The following is a 24153-nucleotide window of genomic DNA, read 5'->3' as shown; positions in this document are numbered from 1 at the left end:
AGATCGGTTGTTATCGGATTACGTCGTTGAAGAGAAATTGTTCGAGCCATGTTTCCGAAGTAACAAAGAGGCGACTGGATTGCAGCCATTCAAAGACAAAATATAACGTCCCAGAACACTCCAGCTCACATGTTAGTCTGCTCCAAGCATTTACACAAAGGTCAGTCTGCTGTTGTAGTTAATACGTCATTTTTTTAACATAATTGGTGATATAGGTTACAAGCAAGTCTGGCGCTGAACAGAAATGGTCGCGCTATGCTCCTTTATTTATTGTGCATAAATAGTAAATTGTCCTGACACAATATTGCGTTTCGCTTCTGTTATTATGGTACATTGACAAAAACATATACTTTTATTCACAGGATAAAACAGTTGTTTTGTATCACTAATTGCACAGTAGGATTACAGCATACAATATTATTGTCACTGCTACATTTCTGTGATGCTACCAAAAATTATTTCCACTGCTAATTAATTACCATTGAGCTCAAAGGTCCTATTAATAAACGGTTAACGAATGTGTATTTATGACGACGATTTGTGAGACTGGTAAACTTATGATACGTACGATGGTCTTTACTTTCTACACGGTGCATTTCAAGGTCCTGCACCCATCCGTCGGTAAACTGTACCTGGGCTTGTTGCAGTGACCGGAAGTTACTAAACTTCATGAGTGTATGCACTCACTCCAAGAACCGTATAATTATAAATATGCATATAAATATGCTACGATGAGATAGCTGACTTCATCTAACTTGCAAATGTTGTCCAGGCTACGTTGGTGATACAGTTTTTTTTAATGTGTATGATATTTTTGTCATGCGGTTTTAAAGCCAGTCCTACAACCGCATCCAAGAATAACATGCAGCTTATCTCAGAACTGTCGGTGAAAATTATTCTTGGAGCTAGGTTTAATTGAGCTGCATTTTAAAGAGGTGCAATTTCACAATTTGTGTATATTTTCTAAGTTCACTATTTTGTCATGTGTTGAGAAAAAACACAGATTTAAAAATTACATGGTCTAATATTTACACTTAGCATAAAACTGCAACATGCTTTTTTTCGTTTTTTTTTAAAGACTCGAAATGACTTGAAATTCAAAATTTCAGACTTGTGACTTTACTTGGACTTTTACACCAGTGACTTGAGACTCGACTCTGACTTGCCTGACATTACTTGAGACTTGACTTGAGACTTGAGGATAAAGACTTGAGACTTACTTGAGACTTGCAAAACAATGACTTGGTCCCACCTCTGGTATCTGCCATCAAAAAAGAGGACAGCCGCATGTAGCTATGATGATGTTTGCTAGTTCACCTTACATGCATTAATGTAATAACGTGGTTAACCTACTCAGCGTAAATTACACATGAACAACATTAAGCTACTCACGCAGAGAAGAACGGCTGCTGCTGCCATCATCATCCGTCATCATTTCTGCTACACTGGCAGGGCTAGGGGCCAGGACTCTCCTCTTCGGGTTTTTGGGGGATGTTGCTAACTCCGGGTCCGATAACAGGCACCACACCCGCAGTAGATGTGCTCGGTGTGAGGTCTGGCAGCAAGCTATCAAATACGGCACATTTCTCGGCTTTTAAAAAAAACGCTATGCGTCGCCAGGTGTCTCATCAGATTTGAGGTGTTACCTCCTTTGCACAGTATCACAGTATCAGCTTAAAGCACTTGTTGCAGGCTGCTGAGTTTGCATCTTTTGCTGTGAAGTACAGCCAGACTTTTGACCGCTTCGCCTTGGGCATTTTTAATCTGTAGCTCTGCTCTAAAATAACTTACGTACCTGGGCCCGCCTACTATCCTTGACATCTCAGGGGGGAAAAAAGCACCGAAATGTGCGCTGCTTTTCGGTCTGGTTACTACTAGTACCGTTTATGTCAGAACTGGTGCCATCATGGCACCGAATACCGGTACCCATCCCTAGTCACAGAGCTATTTTACTACTTGGCATGGTGTGTTCTTAAAGAAATCTGAGGAAACTGGACAAAAGAAAGAAGTAGCAAGCCTAAAAAATGGTGGATGATGGATGGTATCTGAAAAGTCATATCCTTAAAAAACAGGCGAAAATCCAGCAAAGACCTGACACAGAGATACATGACTTCAGCTGATCCATCAAAGAATAGGGATGGGTATGGTTTAGGTTTTATCCGATACCAGTACCAAACCGGTACTTTTGAAACGCCGGTGCTTAAACCAGTGCTTAAAGAATGGAGAACACACACTTTGTCCAAAAACCTGTCATGTTCAGCTGTTTTTTTGTAAAAAGATAACAATGTTAGCCTTTTCTGCAGCTATAGGGGATTTATGGCATCACTCTTGGCTGGAAGCAGTGCTTAAACAATGGAAAAAACAAACTTTGTCCAAAAACCTCTCATGTTTAACTGTTTTCCACTTTTTCTTTGGTCATTTTAGCCTTTTTGGCCAGGGTGAAGGGAGTATCTGCCATCAAACAAGAAGACAGCCGCATGTAACTACGACGGTGTTTGCTAGTTCACCTTACATGCATTAATGCACTCATTTCCCATCTTCCTACTCAAATAATGAAACAAGATTTTAGTCACATTGGAAGAACGAAAAAGCAAAAGACATTTCGTGTTTTTGTTTTATTTCATAAATTTCTTCTGATTTTTTTCCATTTTACTTTTCAAATGTGAATGTTCACAGTCAACACCACACAAAATTCCACCTTACCCGATAAAAGAGATATTCTTCTTGTTGATATAAAATAACAATAAATTCATCAAACTAAATTAAAAGAACAGCATGAAAAGCATATTGTCGTTCCCAGTTTTATCTCCTTCCATTTGCTGAAATAATTGTCTTTTTTTGTTTATTTCTTATTTTTAAAGAAGCATCAGTTGCCGTCCCTCTCCAAAGGAAAGGGGGATGAAACACAAGGACAGTGCTGCTCTAGGACACCTGCATGCCAGGAATCCCATATGAAATGTGTGATTAAGAAAAACTGCTTTTAATTACTGAAAAGAAGAGTGTGAAATATGATTGGCAGGGAAAAAACAAAACAAAAAAACAAAGGTGACCCTTACAACACCTCATTTGAAATCCCCACATTACATCTTATTATTACAACTTCCAAAAGCAAAAATAATCAATGTGGATTCTTCCTTTCTGAGTCACTGAAATGAGATCGGACACGGGGGGGGGGAATGGAGACAGACACATACAAAGACATGAACATTTGAACAATTGCGTACTTGCACACTCAAAAATGAGCATTTGTGTTCTCATTCGCACTTTGCCACACACACACACACACACACACACACACACACACTTTCAACGAACATCACTCCCTCCCTCCCCCCATTGGATCACAGATGTCAGAGCTCTTTAGGTTTTCTACAGTAACCAGGAAGAAGCAGAATAGGGAAAAAAGGGGGGGGGGAAAGGCATTTGATCTAGATGGCATCATCACACAATCCTCCTTGTTTATTTGTTCCCAAAAAGTTGGAAAAAATAAATTACATTTACCATTAAATTAAAAGTGAAACAATTTGACCACATTGTGCCTGAAATGTTAATGCAGGTTGTTCAGCCCGTATCTCAGTCTACAGTTCATTAAAAATAGCTCTTCATGCACTCGTTTCATTTCAGTGATTCAGTGTTTGTCTTCATCCTAGAGGGAGAGAAGAGGAAGAGGCAGGTACAACAGTTTCTTTGTCCAGTTTGTTAGTGGCTGTCTCCTCATCCTCCCTCTCTCCCAGTGCAGTAATGTTAGAATAGAGACACTACTGAAAAAGCCTCGAGGTATCACAGACTTACCTTCATTTCAAGACAGGACTGAAAGGACCAAAAATGAAAAACAAAAACAAATACATGAAGTACGATACAGAACAGAATTAAAACAAAATAAATAGATCTCTATTTCCCACCCGTAAAATAACCCGTGAAATGAAAGGACTAAATAAACGAAATAATTATTCTGAAATGAAATAATGCTTTCAAAAAAGGAAAAGATGAAACATTTTTTTGATTTCGTTTTTTTTTGTTTGTTTGTTTTCTTTAAATATAGAGATGTAGACATTTTTCTTTTTGGACACAAATTGCATTGGTGAGGGGGGGGGGTGACTGAAGGGGGCAGCAGGTATGACAGAGGAGGCTGAAAGGTGAGCCAAGTAGTGGTGACACTTCCTCAAAGAAGAAATGGGTTGGTGCTTGTGCCCGTCGTTCCTCCACCTCCCACTGATCCTCCAGCACCCATCACCCCTCCTGGTCCTGTGGGCCCACCCAAAATCAGCTGAGGAGGTGGTGCGACTCCAGGTCCCATCAGACCTGAGCCTGGGGGTGCCATTGGGGAGAGCCCGCTGTACGGCATGCTCATGGGGCTGGGCTGCATCATGCCCAGGCCCATTCCCGGAGCCCCCATTCCCATACTCATTGGCACCATGCCCATTCCTGGTTGCACCATGCCCAGCATGGGATTGGGAGGCACAGGACTGGTGCGGAGGCCGCTAAGGCCGAGTGAGGAGGGCTGAGGTGAGATGGAGGTCATAGGAGGAGCCACCCCAAAAGGGTTGGATGATGCAGGTGTTGGAGAAACCCCCCTACTGGAAATGGTACTGCCCGGAGTCACTGCCATGCCAGTAGCAGGAGATGAACCTGGGACAGAAGAAACACGTACACGGGATAAATCAAAGTTCACTCGTCTAACACATTTTTAATTTAATGTTATTATTAACATTGGCACAGTTTAATGTGGAGCTGGAGGCTGTGGAGTTGTATTAAACATGCAGACGATCTGTTAACGTAGTCTGATATCAGAATGGTTAAATTACAAATACAGCTTTCTAAAGGCTGACGGCAGCTGTCATATTTTACATGGAAGGAACAACTTGCAGCAGACAGAGTGAGTCTAAAGGGGGGCAGGGGTGTACTAGACCATATTCATTACAAGGCTTTCATAACATTTTTCAGATTGAAAGTGAAATGATATAAAAAAAATATTATTTAGATTGCATTAATATTTAAAAAAAAATAAAAAATAAAAGTTTTTTTTCATGAGCCATTAAACTGACCCGAGGGTTGTTAGGTTGGTCAGTGAATTATTGTTAATATTAATTAACGTCTATACCAGGGGTCGGCAACCCTGGGCACGCTTGCCAGCTGGGTTAACTGATGGCATGGCCATAAGTGGACTGGCCATCGGGATACCGGACATTTGCTTGATGGGTCAATGGTGATTTTTCATTTTTATGGGCCGATTATTATTATTTTTTTGTAACAGCATAAACAATGAATGGTGGTGGATTGGCCAGATGCTGGCCGATGTGTAAAAATAACTCAGTTGTTTGGTGGTTGCTGTGGCAGAGGATCCACAGAGGCCAGCAGGTGGATGAGCGAAAGGGGAAGCAGGAGGAGGAGAGACCCGAGGCGGCCGCCGGTCCGAGTGTCAGGTGAACTGAACTTCCGATAAGAAGTTATGACCTGCAGTCTATCTGGGTCAGATATAAACCAAGTTTAGGTGTAGTTTATTTTCGTTGGGCTTACTTTTTACCGTCAGTTACAATAACTCATACTGCGTACTAGCTAGCATGACTGAGTTTCTATACAGCTGGGTGGGTGCTATGATGTTACTGATAGTGAACTTTATTTTATTCATAAGGTTAGTTAGTAGAGAAAAACAGAATCGTCTCGTATTCAGAGAAAATATTACACGTTTCATATGGAGCTGAAAAGAAACAAAGTTTGTCCCGTAAAGACACAAAGCTGGAGTTATTCTGGGTCTATACGCTGCACAGCTGCCTCTTCTCTCATTCTCTCCCCCTCCCTCTCCTGTTGCTACTCCAATCATGAAACTGATCAGTGATCAGCTTTTCTCTCGTTTGTTTTTTGTCCCAGTCCAGCCCTGGGCACGACATGCAGTGAATTAATCTGAGAAGGTGCATTCAAATAAATGGCCGGGCCAGCGGTGCACATCGCAAATTAGCTCACATAGACACAGTAGTTGTGCCGCTTCTTATTGATGGTATCTTAGCTAACAACCCCAACTACCAGATTCAACTTGTAATTGGCTAAAAATAACGTAGCCAAGGGACGTTGCTAGCTTTCCACATTCTGACACTTCAAAAGCTTCAGGAGCTGTCTGCTCAGCGCAGCATCAGCACCATGGAAATACATGGCTACCTCCGTAGACTTGAGACAGAATTCACAATAGGTTTTCTGGACTTTCAGGTGTATGGACCAATGTTTTCTTTTCTGATCAAACCAGAAAGCTTTAATGAGCAGCTGGATTTGTCTCGCATTAACTGGCTGAGTTAATGCCAGTTAATGCAACATTGAAATGCAGCTGATTGAACTGGAAAGCTTGACTCTGTGGGGGTCAAAGTTTGCAGAACTACGAACGCAGCTGGAATCCACAGCTGTGCGTGTTCATGGAACTTGCATTTTCACCTGCTGGACATCACTACCTGACAGGTTTAACTGTCTTCAGAACATTGCAGAGGTCTTATTGACAGATTTTGGCTCTACATACTGTATCTGTGTGAGCAGATTTTCTCTCACACGAATAGTGTCCTCAGGTAGCCGTCTGAATGCTGGACACTCGGAGACCTGTGTCTCTGAGTGGGAGACCAGAAATCACATTAACATGTGTGTCTCTGCATTAACAAACATGCCATATTGGCCCAGTTAATTTTTCTTATCATTGTTGTGAGGAGACCATAAATAGCATTTGCATTTCTGTTGTACAGTTCATTTGCTGTTATGAAGTTCTTGTTATGGATAAAAAGTGTCTGTTTTTTGTTTCAAAATAGCTGATAACTATTCGCTGATAGCTGCCAACATCTACAAACAAATATAATTTTACAAAGTGGTTCTATATAGTGTGAAACTGTTAATATAGAGCGTTATGTGATTGCTCAGCACTGCTCTCCCTCTCTGGAATATCTTTTTATTCACTGCAAACCGTTTTATTCTCCGCGGGAGTTTGCTTCATTCATCCTGGCCGCTGTTTACATCCCGCCGGACGCAGATGCGCAGGCAGCTCAGTGCGCACTCGCGGAGCAGATTCTCCACACGGAGCGGACATTCCCGGACTCTCTCATCATTGCTCTTGGGGACTTTAACAAAGCCAATCTGAGCCATGAGCTTCCAAAATATAAGCAGTATATTAAATGCCCGACCAGAGAGGAGAGGACATTAGACCACTGCTACAGCACGATCAGCGGGGCCTATCGCGCGGTGCCCCGCGCTTCACTCGGACTTTCTGACCACGTCATGATCCACCTAATCCCCGCGTACAGACAGAGGCTGAAGCTCTCCAAACCTGTCGTGAGGACTAAAAAACTGTGGAGCAACGAGGCTGTGGAGGAGCTTCGCACGTGTTTGGAGACCACAGACTGGGACACAATGAAGGCTGCTTCTAACAGCTTGGACGAGTTTACGGACACTGTCACCTCCTATATCCACTTCTGTGAGGACAGCATTGTGCCATCACGCACCAGGGTGAGTTATAACAATGACAAACCCTGGTTTACTCCTAAACTCAAAAAGCTGTGGCTGGAAAAGAGTAAGGCGTTCAGAAGCGGAGACAGGGACTGCTACAGAGAGGCCAAGTACAGGTTCACTAAAGAAGTGGACATTGCTAAACATCAGCACTCTGAGAAGATGCAGCAGCAGATCTCAGAGAATGACTCGGCCTCTGTGTGGAAAGGTTTTAGGAATATTACAAACTACAAGCCTAAAACCCCCCACTCCACTGATGACTTGCTCTTAGCCAACACCCTCAACGACTTCTACTGCCATTTTGACGAGCCATCAGGCAGCCTTCACACCTCCAATGGCCCCAACAATAGAGGCACTTTGGACACTCATTCCCCCACCTCTCCCCCCTCCATAGAGCCATCACCACCTTCAAACTGTTCACCTGCAACACCCGCCCCCTCACCCCACACAAAAGAGGATTTCACACCACCTCCTCCGACCACAACTCTTCATATTCATGAAGCAGATGTGAGGAAGCAGTTTAAGAGTCTGAATGCTCGGAAAGCTCCCGGCCCAGACGGTGTGTCTCCTGCCACCCTCAGACACTGTGCAAACGAGCTGGCCCCAGTATTTTCTGGCATTTTCAACTCCTCACTGCAGGCATGTCATGTGCCTGCCTGCTTCAAGACCTCCACCATAATCCCTGTCCCCAAGAAACCTAGGATCACTGGACTAAATGACTACAGACCCGTGGCTCTGACATCTGTGGTCATGAAGTCATTTGAGCGCCTAGTTCTCTCCCATCTCAAGACCCTCACGGCCCCCCTCCTGGACCCCCTGCAGTTTGCATATAGAGCCAACAGGTCTGTAGACGACGCCATCAACATGGCCCTACACTTCATCCTGCAGCATCTGGACTCCCCAGGAACCTATGCCAGGATCCTGTTTGTGGACTTCAGCTCTGCCTTCAACACCATCCTTCCAGACCATCTCCGAGGCAAGCTTTCCCAGATGAATGTGCCTGATCCCATCTGCCGGTGGATCACTGACTTCCTGACGGACAGGAAGCAGCATGTGAGGCTGGGAAAGAATGTCTCGGACTCCCGGACCATCAGCACCGGCTCCCCTCAGGGCTGTGTTCTTTCTCCTCTGCTCTTCTCCCTGTACACCAACTGCTGCACCTCCACCCACCAGTCTGTCAAGCTAATCAAGTTCGCAGATGACACCACCGTCATTGGGCTCATCTCGGACGGGGACGAGTCTGCCTACAGGAGGGAGGTTGAACGTCTGGTGTCTTGGTGCAGCCACAACAACCTGGTGCTGAATGCCCAGAAGACAGTGGAGATTATTGTGGACTTCAGGAAGCACACAGCCCCACTCCCCCCCATCATCCTGACTGACACCCCCATCACCTCTGTGGACTCATTCCGCTTCCTGGGTACCACCATCACCCAGGACCTGAAGTGGGAGCCCACCATCACCTCCGTCATTAAGAAAGCCCAGCAGAGGATGTACTTCCTGAGGCAGCTGAAGAAATTTAACCTGCCAACACGGACGATGATGCAATTCTACACTGCAATCATCGAGTCCATCCTCACCTCCTCCATCACCGTGTGGTACGCTGGAGTCACTATCAGGGACAAACAGAGACTGCAGCGTGTTGTGCGCTCTGCTGAGAAGGTGATTGGCTGCAGACCCCCATCTTTGCAGGACCTGTACACCTCCAGGACACTGCGGTGTGCAGCCCGGATCTCAGCTGACCCTTCTCACCCTGGACACAGTCTGTTTGACCTGCTCCCCTCAGGCAGGAGGCTCCGGTCCATTCGCACCAGAACCTCTCGCCACAAGAACAGTTTCTTCCCCTCTGCTGTTGGACACATGAACAATAACCACATGACTGTCCCCGCCACTAACACATGACCCTACGCTGTGTCACTGCATCATTTCATGTTTGGCACTGATCACCACCTGCACTCATGTATATATCTTTCTACGCAGCACTTTAATTCTTATTCTCATGTATATATCTCATGTATATCGCATGCACATATCTTTCTTTCTACATAGCACTTTAATTCTTATTGTCTGCACTGAAGCACCGCAGCAATTTCCTAATGTTGTAAACCTCAACATCTGGCAATAAACCCATTCTGATATTAAATTTATTGCTAATGCAATCATATGGCACATTGACTTCTGAGGAAAGTTTAGACGGCACACATCATCAGAAAGGTTGCCTACCCCTGGTCTATATCATAACATCATCCTTATTAACATCAGAAAGCCTTTAAGACATAGTAAAGATACATTTTTACTGGCTTAGTTCACATAGCCAGATATATTAAGATATATATGCAATGATCTTTCACAGTATTTGAGATTATTATATATTTTTTGCAATTAAGAAAATGTTTTCTTTAAAAAAAAACAAACAAACTAAATGTGAATATGGCACGCACATACAATTAAAAGGGTTGCGTTTTGTCTTTGCTTTGCTAACAGACGTTTTATGGAATTAATTTTTAATACATTGCACTTTCTAAAAGAGCAGTTCATTCTGAAACTTCTGTGTTTTTTGCCATTATTGTCTGTGTTTGGTCGGTAACGATGTGTGGATTGTGATTAAGAAGAAGTTTCTCGTTATCGAATCAGAAAATGCCACAAACGTTATTTGTAAACCACAATAATGAATAAAAGAATGGAGACAGTTTGACATCTCCGAGTTAAAATCTCGCAGAGAAGATTAAATCAATTTTCGCCATGTTAACCTAGAAGTTTTAAAATTTTAGCAAACAAAAAAGCAAAACAATATTTTGGACTTCAGCCTGGTTTCTGCATGTTGATCAGATATTATGATATTGTGACATGTGCATGAAAGTGAGGCAAATGCAAAAAAAATAAATAAATAAAAATGAAGAGACGGGAGCTGAATTAGTAAACTGATCGACCAAATTAATCAGAAACCACTGTGATAATCATTTTACATCTTCATTTTGTTTTTATTTCCCTGACAAGCATGTTTTAAATTCATTTTTCATCTTTCAAATAAAATACTCATATTTTGTTTCAGTCCCACAAAATAAAGGTGGAAACGCAAACATTTGCTCTTACATTTTACTTTTACAGTTACTCAAATTTTAATTTTACATTTAAACAAATAAGTTATATATTTTCTACTGATTTATTAACTCAATGATTTTCTTTCCTTTTTCAATTTCTGTAAATGCTTCCATAGGCTGATAAAAGGTACGCCCCTAAAGTTTGCAAAGCCCCATTACACAGCAGTTTCATGTTAATGTCAGTCATTTTCATATAAATGCTTACAGAAATTCATGAATATTCCAGGCTCTCCCTAAATACGAGTCACAGGAATTCAGCGAGACTGAATTTGTCTTTCTGGACACAAAACGTCGAGCTCATGAAGTTCAGCTGTAACTAACCTGTGTTCTGAAGGAAGGGGTTGTGTGCTGATGAGGACGAGATAGAGGGAGGCGGTGGCTGTTTGGGTTTGGGTTTAGACGGCACCAGAGAATCGAGATCCACCAGTGCTGCGTTGGGGCCCAGGAAGGACTCGGGAGTCTTCCGAACAGGAAGTGAAGAACCAAGAGAGGACAGGTCAAAGGGTACCGGTGAGCCTGTGCTGTCAGCGCCTGCTCCTGAAGATCCTAGTTGCTCTGGATCTCCTAAGCGAGGTAATGAGGAGCAGAAAGAGTAAATCAGACTCTTAAAAACGCACTCATAACAGCAAAAAACAATATCCGAGTACATACTCACACAAAGGAGGATGAAATGTTAGACAGGACAGCTGCTGAGTGCATGCATTTGGAAATTTGTGTGCAAAATATGTCAATTCTGTTTACAATTTTGCGCCAGAACCCGAGCATGTGAGAGTTCACGTAGTTTTAAGTGTCAATGTACCTGTGCCGTTAGTGTGTTTGGCGGAGCCACTCCAGATGTCAGAGGTGATGGGGTCAGAGGCAGGGACAGGCCCGTCCTTTGCCCAGGGGTCTACTGGCCCCCCGGAGGAGGAAGTGCTGGGAGGCAATGGAGGACCCCAGGGGTCAGCACTGGGGGGGGTCACAGCTACAGGGGAGGGAAGGACACGCAAGGGAGGGGAGGGTTAACACAACACCTTACAGGTACAACTCACAATAAGGCGGGGACAGGAAGCTGGGCTGGGCAACAACAGAGGTGTTTCTCTCTCCTCAACCTCTCCATTGTTAACTTTCCAGGAGGACTGATGCAACTGACAGCCACATTACTTACTCCTAAAGATAATCTGAAACTTATCGGAGGTAAAGGAGAGATAAGAAGCAACCTTATACATTAAAAAAATAAATAAATAAATAATAGATAAATAACTGAAAAAGGCATACAGAGGGCAAGAGAAGAGAAAGCTCTGGTTGAGACAGCCACAGTCAGTCCTGAGTAAAAACAAGAGGATAAAAATCCCTGGTTTAGACACAGAGGGGGAATGGCATGCTTGCTTTCATCACTACAAAGAGAAAGCATGTATAGACGGATGAAAAGATCAGCTATGACAGCATGGTGACATGTATGAGGGGAAATGCAACCGTGGAGTGAAGGGGAGAAAAAGTCTCCACATCCTCTTTCACCCACAGAGACAAGGTTCTGTTTTAATCACCAGCAACAAGTACAGTCCCACCCACCTGACTGCCGACAGACGTCAAACATGACCACGGGTCGAAGATCCTTACCTGAGCTTCCCCAGGGGTCGACGTTGTTTACTTTGTTGGACGATTCACCCCATGGATCTGGAGGAGGAGCTATAACAGGCGGAGCTCCCCCACCCCAAGGATCAGAGCTTGTAGGGGATGTGGGTGATGCTACCCCCCATGGATCTGTGGTGGCTGTGCCCCACGGGCCCGAGGCGGCAGAGGCAGAAACTGTGGGTAGAGGTGAGGGCCCGGCGGAGCTCACGACAGGAGCAGCAGGGGTCCCCCAGGGGTCCACAGCACTCAGCTCCATCAGAGCGCTCTGTACAAGAGAACATTTAATGAATTAATGCTTGCACAGCTGATGGACATCATTACACACGGTTCACTATGCCAGCACATTTATCATTTTCTATCAGTCTTATTAGCCTGTTCTCTCTCTCGGGCATTCATCAATAGTGCTGATGAGATGTAAAACCACAGAAGGAGAATTGTTGGCATCTCTCCTCTGTCAGCACCAACTTTTCTTTCGCTGTTTTTTGCACATTTTTAAAATTATTTATTACTTGAGTTGGGACTTAAATGAAAGTGATTTCAATCTTTGTTTCAAAAGTTTAGTTTTCCAAATAGTTTAGGGAAGTAAGCCTTAACCAAACTGCTCACTGTGTGGGCGGTTAAAGGCCTTCTTCCTCTCCATTGTTTTTGCAGAGGCTTCCATTTTTCTTATGCGTGTTTGGTCTTTTTAAGCAACTATTTTACATGAATAAAATTGGGATAATCTCAAATGTTGGCTTGTATGAACCAAGGATCAGGGGAGTAGAACCTCAGGTGACATTCTGAGGTTAGATAATAGTGTTCTGATAAAGGAGAAAATTGAAAATTAGAAATATTAATTAATTTATTATTAAAAATAATAATAGCTGTTAGTTATGCTTTGAAGACCATCTGCAGTCTCAACAAAGATGCCTTTTTGGTGGAAAATTCTGGCAACGGCTGAACTGATTTTTATTACTGTAGAGGAGAAAAAAACTGAATGAAAGCACAAAGGTATCTCACATTTCAGAGAATGATTAATGTGTCTTAAGCTCTGAAACTTGAAAGACCTGAAGGGTTGTGTAACACTGAGGAGTAGCTTTGGACCCAAAGCTTTCTTACGAACGAGCGGATTATTGCATCAGTCATGATAAAATCTACGCACTGTGCGTTTTATGGAGCACAATGTGTCTCCCCAGTACAATGAAAACATTGTGTGTTTCCAAGCTTCATGCAAATTTGAATCCTTAGCAACACTGCTTACACATGAAGTCAAATAAGACACCTGATAATGCTTTCACGTACCATCTGCTTTTTTCTTTTTGCTGAACAGTCCATCTGTATTTTACCAACACTTTTAGTATCTGAAAGTTTTCACTTCAAGTCAAGTCACACTTTGTTAATCAGACACACAGCTAACAAAGCTGAATTTACTCATGGAGACACACACAGACCCAAGTAAAGCAGATGATCCAATGCAGCTTATCTATATTCATTAAAACAAAACAAAAACACCCACCTCTTCTGGTTTTGGTTTCTCCCTCTTGCTCTCCTCAATAGCCATCTGCAGTCTCAGGTCATCACCTCTGCGCAGCCGCTCCTCCTGCCAATCACAAACACACAATTATATCCATCAGCAAACTCCAAAAACGCACCACAGGCACAGATTCATTAAATCCACACTGAAGGTCAGTATGAGCGAAAGAGGAAACCCTAACCTTTAATCATGATTCAAAGGCAAAAGATAAGGCTGTTCACACAATGTGTGTGAAGAGCTTGTAATTTTTACACAGCTTAACACAATTTAGATTACAAGCGCTGTCACGCGGCATCCTAAAACTGAAGACGGTGGCAGGAAGATGTCTTAGACATGGGTAGGCAAAACGGCTCCTGAGAGGGAGGATACAGGTGCAAAAGCAGCTGTGGTTCGTTTGTTTGCTATCAAATGCTGCCATGGTGAATACTCCAACTGCTGTGTGGGTTTTTAACTGCCTGCACCAACAATGGTATCAGTTCGGTAGCTGCGCACAGCAGAGCTTCTTTATCACCTGAAGGACAAAACTTTTATAGTAGAAATAGAAAGCCTTTTATATGAAATCAATAACAATTAATTTCAGCTCAGATGGAGATCTTGAACATCAACTTAAGATCCTGCCTATTGCCACCTTTATTCTAACACATTTCACTGAGGACTGACAGCATAACACAGACTTATCTGCAAGACAACAGATCGTCTTTAATGCCAGTAAGCAACATTAACATTAAATCTGAAAGGCTAAACTAGTCTAGTTTTACAGTAAGTGCAGGACTGCAAACACTTGATGCAGACAAACAAGGTTAGCACTCAGTAAACACAGAAACAGGAAGTTACAACAGCAGGAGGGTGTTAGAGGTTAGGAAAGAAATGTTTCAAATCAAGACTAGGGTTAAGTGCATGCTATCAGAGACGGCAATGAGAAAGAAAGAATAATCAATACTTGCAAGCCACTCATTGTTAATAAATTATGGCAAATATTTGCAAGTGACATGCAAATTCTAGATGGCAGATGATTAATTTGTTAGGTGCACGTTTTTCTTGCAGTTTTAACACATCTTGATGAGGTTCTGAAAAGCGCCTCTTAGGATGCGACTTTTTAAACTGAATTACTGCAACAGGATTACTGCAAATACGAGCATTAATTCATTTTTTCTTGATCGATCAATACTTGACATTTGCTTGAGAAATTCCATTTGACAGAAAGACAGATAGTTGATGACTGGCTCTCCAGCCAGCTGGACACACTCTCTGCCCCTGACCTGTTGGTGAATCTCTTTGCTGAGTGTGAGTGCATAGCGGAGCTCTGCATCCTCCAGAGGGTCCGTGCTATTCTGGGGGAGTTCAGGGGTTAAATGGTGAGAGCAAAGCTAGGTGTGCTGCATGTACAATATTTGTAAAGCCTTTGTGTACATAAGTGACGTGTACATTAGACTGACTGCAAACTTATCTGAAGTAAAGGACCAGTAAGCTTAGCTCAACAGGTCTACTTGGTGTTACCTGCTCTGCCTCTTCTTTACTCATAGCCAAAGCCAGCTGGAGCTGCAGATCTTCTTCTCCAGAGCTCTGTGGCCAAGCCTGCTCACTATCAGCACCCCCAGAATGTGAGCCCAGCGACAGGCTGCCCCCCAGGCTGGGTGCTGAGGGGGCTGAGGAGGCTAAAGTGGAGATAAATATGCACAGAAGGGACCAAACCCTCTTATAAATACTGCAACTGTGACCACTGGATCAGTCTGTTAACTACTTAGAGTAGGTGTCTCACCACTGGAGGTCTGTGCCATCTTCTCTTTGGTTTTCAGGGCGTGGATCCTCTCCTCTCTTAGTCTCTCTTCATCTTTTAACAGCGTCACCAACTGTTTGGCTTTCTCTCGAACATTCACACCCTGGAAAAACAAAGCGAACCACTGTTAATTTAATACATAACATAAAACAGATACAAAATCAAGTATAAAAGCAGTTACTTACACAGCATACTGTATTGATTTAAAAAATGTTTTAACTCAAGCAAAGCTCATTTATCAACAACCAATAAAACTTTTATGGCTGGCTTTGTGTAGTTGCACAACAGGTCAGAGACACCTAGTCAAACATGCTGCTTGTAGTTTAGTCAAGGACGTTTTACAGAGTGCGCCTGCATTCCACAAACGTGGACTTTAATCACCACTGACTTCTCCTTTCCATTCAGCTTTGAATGCATGGGTGTGTCTGTGTACCTGGTCTTTGCCATCTCGGTCTATGTACTGGAAATCCTTGAGGGTCTGGACTGCGTAAATGTTCTCTCGGCACTGCTGGGCAACACGTTCTGAACCAGTTTTGATCAGGTACTCCATAAGAGTCATAGCCTAGAGAAAATGGAGAGAACTGTAAATTTTCAAATACAAAAGCTGCCCCTCTGTTGGTCTTCCTTGGTCTCTTGTGTTCTGGGGGCCTCTGGATGTCTGGAGTTTTGATCTCCTCCACACCTGCTTCACGCCCTGGAGGACGGGGCTGTGGCCCCCCCACACCCTCTAGCAGATTATTACATGAAGGAACCTTTTAAAAAACAAAAAACAAGCGCGTCCATGCTCACAGGTGTACACACGGGCGATCACACCCACAAACTACACCCTTTTTGGCTCCTACCTCAAAGCACACTGTATTCTGTTGATCTTATGTGCTGCACAATAATGTTTAACATTTAGTATTTACTGTCATATTCCCATATATCATTGTGATGTTGTTTATTCTATTACTCTTGTTCTCTTCTGCTTGCTTTCTTTTTTCTTTCTCAGCAGGTGATCCAGGTGATTGATATATGCATTTTTTTTTCTCTGCCCGTTCTGTTGGTTTTTGTCTTTTGCCCTTCTCCCCCGTCCCTCTTCTCAGCTGTTTCTCTTTCCCTCTTTCTTTCTCCCCTTCTTTCCCCCAGTCAAGTCTGTCCCGTATTCATTAAGTGAAAATAAAATAAACAATAAAAGGTGAATCAAATGGACCATTACGGCAAGGCTGGGATGGTCAGTTTGGTTAAGTAAATCCGTTGGGCATCTTTCTTTGCCTTTAGACAACAATTCTGATGGCAAAAGAGCCAAACGGGACAGGCCAAAAAAGAAGAGAAAAAAAAAAAAAAAAAAAAACAAATACAAAAATTCCCAAAAAGAAAATAAACATCTTACACACAAAAATAAAAACAAATATTTGAGCTTTCGGTTTTTAAATCCCGCACATAATTACTGACCATCTCTGTACTACAGACATAACTACGCCATGGATTCCCATCCAAAGCCCCAAACCTTTTTAGGTGGCAATTATTCCCTGCTGCAGACACTCAGACATTGCGGATAAGTAGTTATTCCTGGAAAACTTTTTTTAAAGGGCACATAGGTAGTGCACTCTTTGGTAATGTCCTGTAAACAAACCTGCGCAGTCATAAAAAAAGAAAAAGAAAAGAAAACAGAACTGCACACAGCTTCAAGCAAAATGTCTGATGGGAGACTTTTTGTTGCTTGGACCCAAGCAGCGCACTTGCAGACACTGAAACTACAAAACATCTAAGGGTGATGTGTCTACCAAGCAGTTTTTTAAAGACTATGGCTGTGCAATTAGGTGAACCTTAATTTCGGTTTCCACGACTTATTAACACAAGCTGATTCTGATAGAAAGATTATTATGCTGCACTCTGTTTTGGACATTCCTTTCCTTTACTGTAACCTCTATATAAAAGTCCACATTTACTTCCAGCCAGGCAGCAGATTTAGTTTGGTTCACATTTATTTCTTTATTTAGTTTTTCAGTTGAATTAAAGTTAATGGAAATACACTTGTATAAAAGACATCATTCTTCTTTTACGTTTAGTCAGTCGATTTTTGCAAAACCAAAAATTAATTGGAATCTTACTATTTAATACAATAATTGTGACTATGAATTCTCCTATAATTGAGGCACTTTCCTTCCAAAGGTCTGTAAGAATTGTGCCATATTTTTACACATTTCAAAAAGGCTGCGTTCGCCACTGTCAGCTTTTACCAAGGCACCTAATGAAGGAGGGGTGGCATAAATACTATGTCAACCAATAGTCACAGTGGTGCTCTGTGTGTGTAAATACCACGAGATTAGTATGAAAATAATACTTGCAGGAACATTTTGGGTCTCTCGGTTAAGCAAAAAGACAGAAATATGCAGAAAAAAAAAAAAGGTTGCACACTGCAAAGTCCCAGATTCGCCCTTTTTATTAAACCAGATATCTGATGAACTGTTCCAAACAACTTACTTTTAAATATTCACAATTTAAGTAGCATGCTTTATTTCCTTTGGATGAAATAATGAGATAATGATATGCTATATTTTGGAGTTTTCCCATTGTGTTTACGGTCTTGTGTTTAATCTGTATTGTTATTCCCCAACTTCACTTCTGGACTCACAAACCTTGTACACATGTCTCCAATTCTTGCCGTGGTCATTGAGGCGCTTCCACACCATGCTCATGATTTCCGAGAAGGCCACGACATTGTAGGTAAGATCAGCGATCTCTGACATAAGGGAGCTGCTGGGGCCCCATGGGTCATTCGACGTTGCCTCCCTAACCTGGACACAAGAACACACAAAAGGGATAAACCATTAATTATTCCACTCAAACCGACTGAGATGGGAATTATTTCAGACATTACTTTGTGACATGTTGGTGCACAGTGTTCTGAGTAACAAAATAAATTCAATCAGATCACAAGCTGCAGAGAATAATGAATGGGTACGATATGATTAGATTAGCTCATTCTCTACATAACAAGGGGAAGAGTGAGGAGGTTCTCCAAAGAAATATTAGATTATCGGAATCCGCATAATCTCATCATCTGTGTGGCAGAGATGCATTTGCTACACTTAAGTCCTAGATACAAAATGGGAATGTGTGCAGAAAATGAAACAGAAGAAGAAAAGCCAGCTAAGAAGCCAAGAGACAACCTTGATTTCAGCCTCTGAATAGTTGTGGACGATGTTCTTTACTTGTCGCCGTAGCGATGAGGTCGACATGGCAACGGTCTGGCCACTGAGCTCTGTTGAAATCTGAACAGCAGATGGGCAAGACGAAATGTAAAGTATAGTTAGTACAATACAAATAATACAAGTTTATTTCCAGCGCACACAAATCAACAAGACTTACAACCAATAAAACAACCAGCAAGAAAGACGATGAAGACTTGAAATACTCGTAAGGAAGTGTGCGTATACAAGAGTCTGAAAGAAAGAGCAGCAGACTTTAAGAAGAACAATCAGTGAGTGGAAGATGGCATTGGTAACCCAAATCAGCATCAAACGAGGAATAAAGACAATATCATGCACACCTGTTACACAAGACTGATGCAGGAAAAGGGTCTCTCCTCTTGGTATATTGCCGTTCCTCTATCTTGGCTGCCACTCATTCATGGAGTGCTTTGTCTCGGTTTGTCTGTTTCTTCCCGTGGCAACATTGGGTCCCAAAACCACAGACTAAGGGGGATGAAAACTAGGGAGCAGGATTGAGATTAATGTAAGTGTAAATGCATTGTGACTTGGATACTTCTGCTACAGCACAGCAAGCAGCCTTAAACTTAATCTGTCACTAAATCTAAAGTAACCATTTATAAAAATTTTAAAAAACAAAAGGACAAAGGAGATATTCAGCAACAAATATCACATGATCTGTTGCTGATCCACACATGCTTCACAGAGACACAACTTATCAGTTACAAGCTTTTTCTCTTATTAGAGCAAACAGCTTAAAAATAGGAATGCAGTCATTTTAAATATGACCATCTGACTGAAAGCTAATACAGGTTGTCTTTTTATTTACTTGTCAAGTGAAGAGAAACATTACAATCTAACTATAAATAATTATTCAGTGAGTTTTAAAGTCTGTTTTCTCTTCTTTACATCTTCTTTGAAGATTTACCCCAGGCCAAACTGATAAATAATGTTTACTGACAATGTTAAATTCCATCTTTAGAAGCAAAAAATAAAAGTAATCAGTAAAAAGAGCAAGAAAGCGTGAATGAAAACAAAGTAAATTTATGACAGAAATGTAGCAGTGAATTTAACTGGATGCGATTTTACAGAAAAAGATGGCGTTCACACTTTCAGGCAAACCATTTTGGCTCCTCAACCTTGATTCCTTAACAAAGTCAATAATTTAGTTTTCACATCTAAACATCTAGGCAACTTCCAGCTTCACACCAGACTAAATTTATACAAGAGTTGCACTAAGATAAATATTTTAGAAGGGATCCGTTTACTTAACTTCAGGTACTCTAATCATTACACTGCCACAAACTTTAATCTTGAACCCATATTTGCAGGCCTCAAGAGCAGAACCACAGATTATTAAAAACAACATATCATCAACCAGTGCTGACACTAATCAGAGACAGAGTCACGTATGGATGTCAAGAAAATGACACGCATGGTTAAAACAAACTATAAACTTGAGACGGATTTTAAATGAGTATTTTAATTCGAAGAGATTGATACCCACAAGTGTGGGAAACCTTATGGTGCAATAACGTATAGTTTCTGTTTTGCAACACCACTGACAGTTCCTGAATTTGGTCTAAGAAAAAAAAACAAAAAACCATGGACTTATTCTGTTTGCTGATGGAGAAAGAAAAAAGGCACGCAGAATGATTTTTGTGGATCAACAGCACATCCCTCACTACCTGCTGAGCTTTTTTTAGTATCCGATTGCTCACGCATCAGGTTGAAACACTGTTGCTGACCAGATGCAAGCTCTCACTGCCACAATCTGCATTTTCCTTGCGTAACAGATGCTACCTCAGCTTGTGCCACAAAAATACAGTCAGGTCCATAAGTATTTGGACACCGACAGAAGCACTGAAGGGGCTAGCTACACTTTTCTGATGTGAACAGAGGCAAAATTACAAAAACTATCACTCTCAAAACACTTATGGATCTAACTGAATAAAGGCAATAAAACAGATCAAAATAAAGGAAGCACATTGTCTTTCCTTTATAATATAATAAATATCAAATTTTCCCCACCCACTGTATGAGGACCTTCCCCCAGGTGGCAAACCAGCACTGGCAAGAAACATTGCCGCTCTTTCCGTTTCTCCAGATTCAAGCAGATCCTTCTTCATACTGAACCAATAAAGTAAAGAAACTGACTTCTACAAACAGCATGCTGGTTACAAACTTGAGATTAGTTAAAGAACGAAAGAAAAATAAGATTTTAGCTCTGACTGCTTGTTACTTATTAAAATAAGTTGTAACTTGCAGTAATAAATCAACCTGCTGACAATGTTTAAACCAGTGGTTCCCAAATAGTGTGGCTGGATAAAAAAAAATGATTACTGTAACTGCACAAGAAGTAACCAATGAAATTCAAATGTACTACATTAGTTGACATGAAATGACCTGATTGAGAGTGAGGAGGATCAAATTTGCACAGTGGTAAAACTGATCACTTTTTTGTATAGAGAAAAACACATACAACCACTTCAAGATCAAGAACTGTTAGGAGGAAAAAAAAAAATACAAAAAAATATACTTTTTTATAGCTTCAGCTGGACTGGGATGTTAATAGGCCTTTATTTTCTGTAAGGTATTAACAAATGTGAACGCTGTGCCACACAAGCAAGACACACCTGAAAACCAGATCTTGAGAGAAACTCCGACTACTAAGTTGCATGTTTGTGGAGCTTACTGGAGACCAAAAAAAAAAAAAAAAAAAAAAATTGTAGGGGTCACACTTAAAAGTGCTTTCATCTGACACAACAGCTAAAACAGTCATTCACACCATTTTAGCTGACATAAAGGCTAGTTTCTGCAGATATAAACACTGGTTTAAAGTTTGAAAACTGCTGGGTCATTCCATCACAAAACAAAGTGGGCCTTCTGCTCGAACATCGCAGATATCCCTAAAAATGAGATGGTCCAAAGTTTGGATTTATATTAATATATGAAATACTTCTCTAGCTTACACTTTGAAATTTGGGACCATGTTTGAATGAGCATACCTCAGCAAATATTAAAGATAAATACCTGAAATTTACTATATCAAATGATGAATCGGGATCTGTAATTTCAGACAAATACAGAGTATTTTCTAACTAAAATATGGAGGGGGAAAATGAAAGCCATCTTGTAAATTCCCATGTTTATTCACATACTGATAAAAAAAAAAAATTAAAAAAAAAATCACATTGCAAAAGCCAACTATTAATAATTTCTGAGTGATATATAATTTTATTTCACAATTACACAAAATGAAATGTGTAGAATATTGTTTTGACATGAAATTCTTAGTTAATTCATAATCCAAATATAGTAAATTTATAGTTTCCAGAGTTTCAACTGAGAAAATTTTGTTAAATACATGCACGTTCTTAATTTTCAAGACCTACTGCCCTGTATGACTCAGGTTAGGTTTAAAATATACAAAGAATATTAAAAATGCAGTGAAAATGTACAAAAAAAGACAGGCACATCGGACAAGGTTGAGCAGAAAATGTTCTTAACAATTGGATGATTTAGGATGGTTTGGCCCCAGTGTCACGTTCAAAAATGCCTTCATCTGACCACACAGCTAAAACTGTCATTCACACCATTTCAGCTGTGTGAAAACCATTCGATTACACATTTTAAATGGATTTTAAATGGCACAAACTTAAAGCCTTTAGTTTGGATACTATATGAAAAACATAACCGTTCCAAAGATCATTAAGTGTTTTACATGAGCCTGACAGCTATAAGGGGTTCAGATTTGTAGGCCAGATAAACATGAGAGCATGTTGCATAACTGAACAGAAAGCAACCATTGCAAAAGTCAGTTCAGAGACTCCTGAAGCCCAGTGCCAAAGTTCAGACACGCCAGCTAATCCGTGATAACCATGATAAGTGACATAACATACCTTTTATATAGCTCCTCTTCTCGGATATCGTCAGTCTGAAGCCACACTGAAGGGAAAAAGATCCCCCACAAAGTTTCATCAGAAGCACTACAGTACACACTTTATCAGCCTCAAGCGCCAAAAATACACAGATCTCTCACTTATATCACATACAGAACAAGCGATAAACGATCTGCTGTAGCGTTTATTTACTCATAACTCACGTCACAGGAAGCTGCTCTATATGAAGGATGGATTGTATGGTTGAAGCCAACTAAAAAAGGCGAAAAGCAGGCATAAGTGTTAACTGATTTATTCCTCCTATCACTCATATCCAGCTAACACTGCACAGCCTCCCGAAGACGTGACCCCCACCCAGATAACGTTAACGACCCTGCCAGGCAGATGCTGAGCTCCCTGTCACACCTATTAAGATAGCAGGCTAACTAAATGACATGTTAGCAACCAAACTGTCATCTAACGTTTTTCTAGCTGCAAGCAAACGATAATGCCCGCTGTAAAATGGCACACACGGGTATTAAGCGAACATTTTTATGTCGCAGAGGCTTAATTTATCGACTAAAGCTGAGCACCAAACTCTCTTATTCCCAGCTAAGCTAATCGAAACTGTTTGCGATCACTTTGCTATCAAAAAGTCTGGGTGTAGTACTAACAGGTGCACGGAGGGGTTTAGTTAGGCACAAAAAAGCGGGGTAACTAAACAGAACGAGTCGCTCCTGTCCCAGCGCTGAATTACCCCAAAATCGATAAAAAGGTGAAGGTTACCTGCCACTTTGACTGATAAAAGAAATCACTTTGCTGCTGTTGCTGTTCGGACACATTAGCCAGCTAGCCTGGTAGCAGTTAGCTGTTGCTAGTTCGCTACATGACTGACAGACCGTATGAGCTCCAGCTTCACGTCCTGCTTTGGGACACTACTGAATACACGCATTCAAGAGTCGAAAAAGGCTGACAACCCGGCACAATAAATATCTAAAATAAATGTCTACTGACCCTGCTGTAGCTTGAATGTACGAGGAGATGGCCGAATTTCCGCTTCCGTTCTCGCCTACAGGAAAGACCGCACCCCCTGTAGCTTTGTTTTCCTGTGATGGTAGTAGGAGACTCATGAATTATTAATTGAGATGAAATGAAAGTCTCAAATAAAGAGACATCGAAATGATTGTTTATTACCGTTTAATACGTAATACGGGGTACGTTTTTATATCTGAGATAAATTTCCTCTTTAATATTCATTTTGTGTCAAAGGGAAGAACTCACATCCTCTTTTTTGTCATTATTTTTGATTTGGGAGACGTTTGTTCCACGTTTTCCAGACTTCTCAGAGATTAAAAAAAAAAAGATTTTGTGTGGCTAATAGAAAAGAAAACTGTTTGATACTATACAAGGTGTCTCTCTGGTTTCATTTTTAAAAATCCTAGATGAGGAACTCGTTTTACTATTGGCAAGAAAATGGAGAACTTGCCCCTGATTTTATATTTTTACATTGTGATAGGAGGTTTAATATTAGACAAAGATTACCCAAAGAAACACAAAATGCAGTTTTTAAATGATGATTTCATTCATTAGGGTAATCCAAACC

General features: G+C 41.3%; 1 protein-coding gene across 7 annotated transcripts; it reads right to left on the bottom strand.

The window, feature by feature from the left end:
• Nucleotides 1-2609: 2609 nt before the first annotated feature.
• Nucleotides 2610-23619, bottom strand: epn1a (epsin 1a). 7 transcript variants are annotated; one of them, XM_085366471.1, is made up of 15 exons: nucleotides 23565-23619; nucleotides 22775-22824; nucleotides 22572-22617; nucleotides 19011-19171; nucleotides 18631-18732; nucleotides 18097-18255; nucleotides 15909-16037; nucleotides 15458-15578; nucleotides 15196-15353; nucleotides 14958-15029; nucleotides 13681-13764; nucleotides 12171-12450; nucleotides 11371-11535; nucleotides 10893-11135; nucleotides 2610-4629 (listed from the first exon to the last, which is right to left on the bottom strand). In XM_085366471.1, exons 5-15 carry the CDS (start codon nucleotides 18697-18699, stop codon nucleotides 4163-4165), a joined length of 1947 nt encoding a protein of 648 aa, XP_085222597.1. In that variant the 5' UTR covers nucleotides 18700-18732; nucleotides 19011-19171; nucleotides 22572-22617; nucleotides 22775-22824; nucleotides 23565-23619; the 3' UTR covers nucleotides 2610-4162. The 7 variants fall into 7 exon arrangements, with proteins under 7 accessions (XP_085222597.1, XP_085222598.1, XP_085222596.1 ...); XM_085366472.1 differs by lacking the exon at nucleotides 23565-23619 and adding an exon at nucleotides 23337-23553; XM_085366470.1 differs by lacking the exon at nucleotides 22775-22824.
• Nucleotides 23620-24153: the final 534 nt, after the last annotated feature.

This window comes from Diplotaxodon limnothrissa, linkage group LG11, assembly GCF_057381915.1.
Source record: "Diplotaxodon limnothrissa isolate DT_005_m linkage group LG11, D_limnothrissa_male_GT1.1, whole genome shotgun sequence".
NCBI classification, from domain to species: Eukaryota; Metazoa; Chordata; class Actinopteri; order Cichliformes; family Cichlidae; genus Diplotaxodon; species Diplotaxodon limnothrissa.
Note: the sequence above shows the minus strand (reverse complement) of the source record. Positions and strands in the feature narration are given on the sequence as shown.

Coding starts and splice junctions, on each gene's coding strand:
- epn1a (XM_085366471.1), bottom strand. CDS start 18,699: ATGTCGACCTCATCGCTACGGCGACAAGTAAAGAACATCGTCCACAAC. Junction 15,030..15,195: donor GTAAAGAAGAGGCAGAGCAG/GTAACACCAAGT, acceptor GAACTCCCCCAG/AATAGCACGGACCCTCTGGA. Junction 4,630..10,892: donor CCCCTTCCTTCAGAACACAG/GTTAGTTACAGC, acceptor CTTCTGTCCCAG/GTTCATCTCCTGCTACTGGC.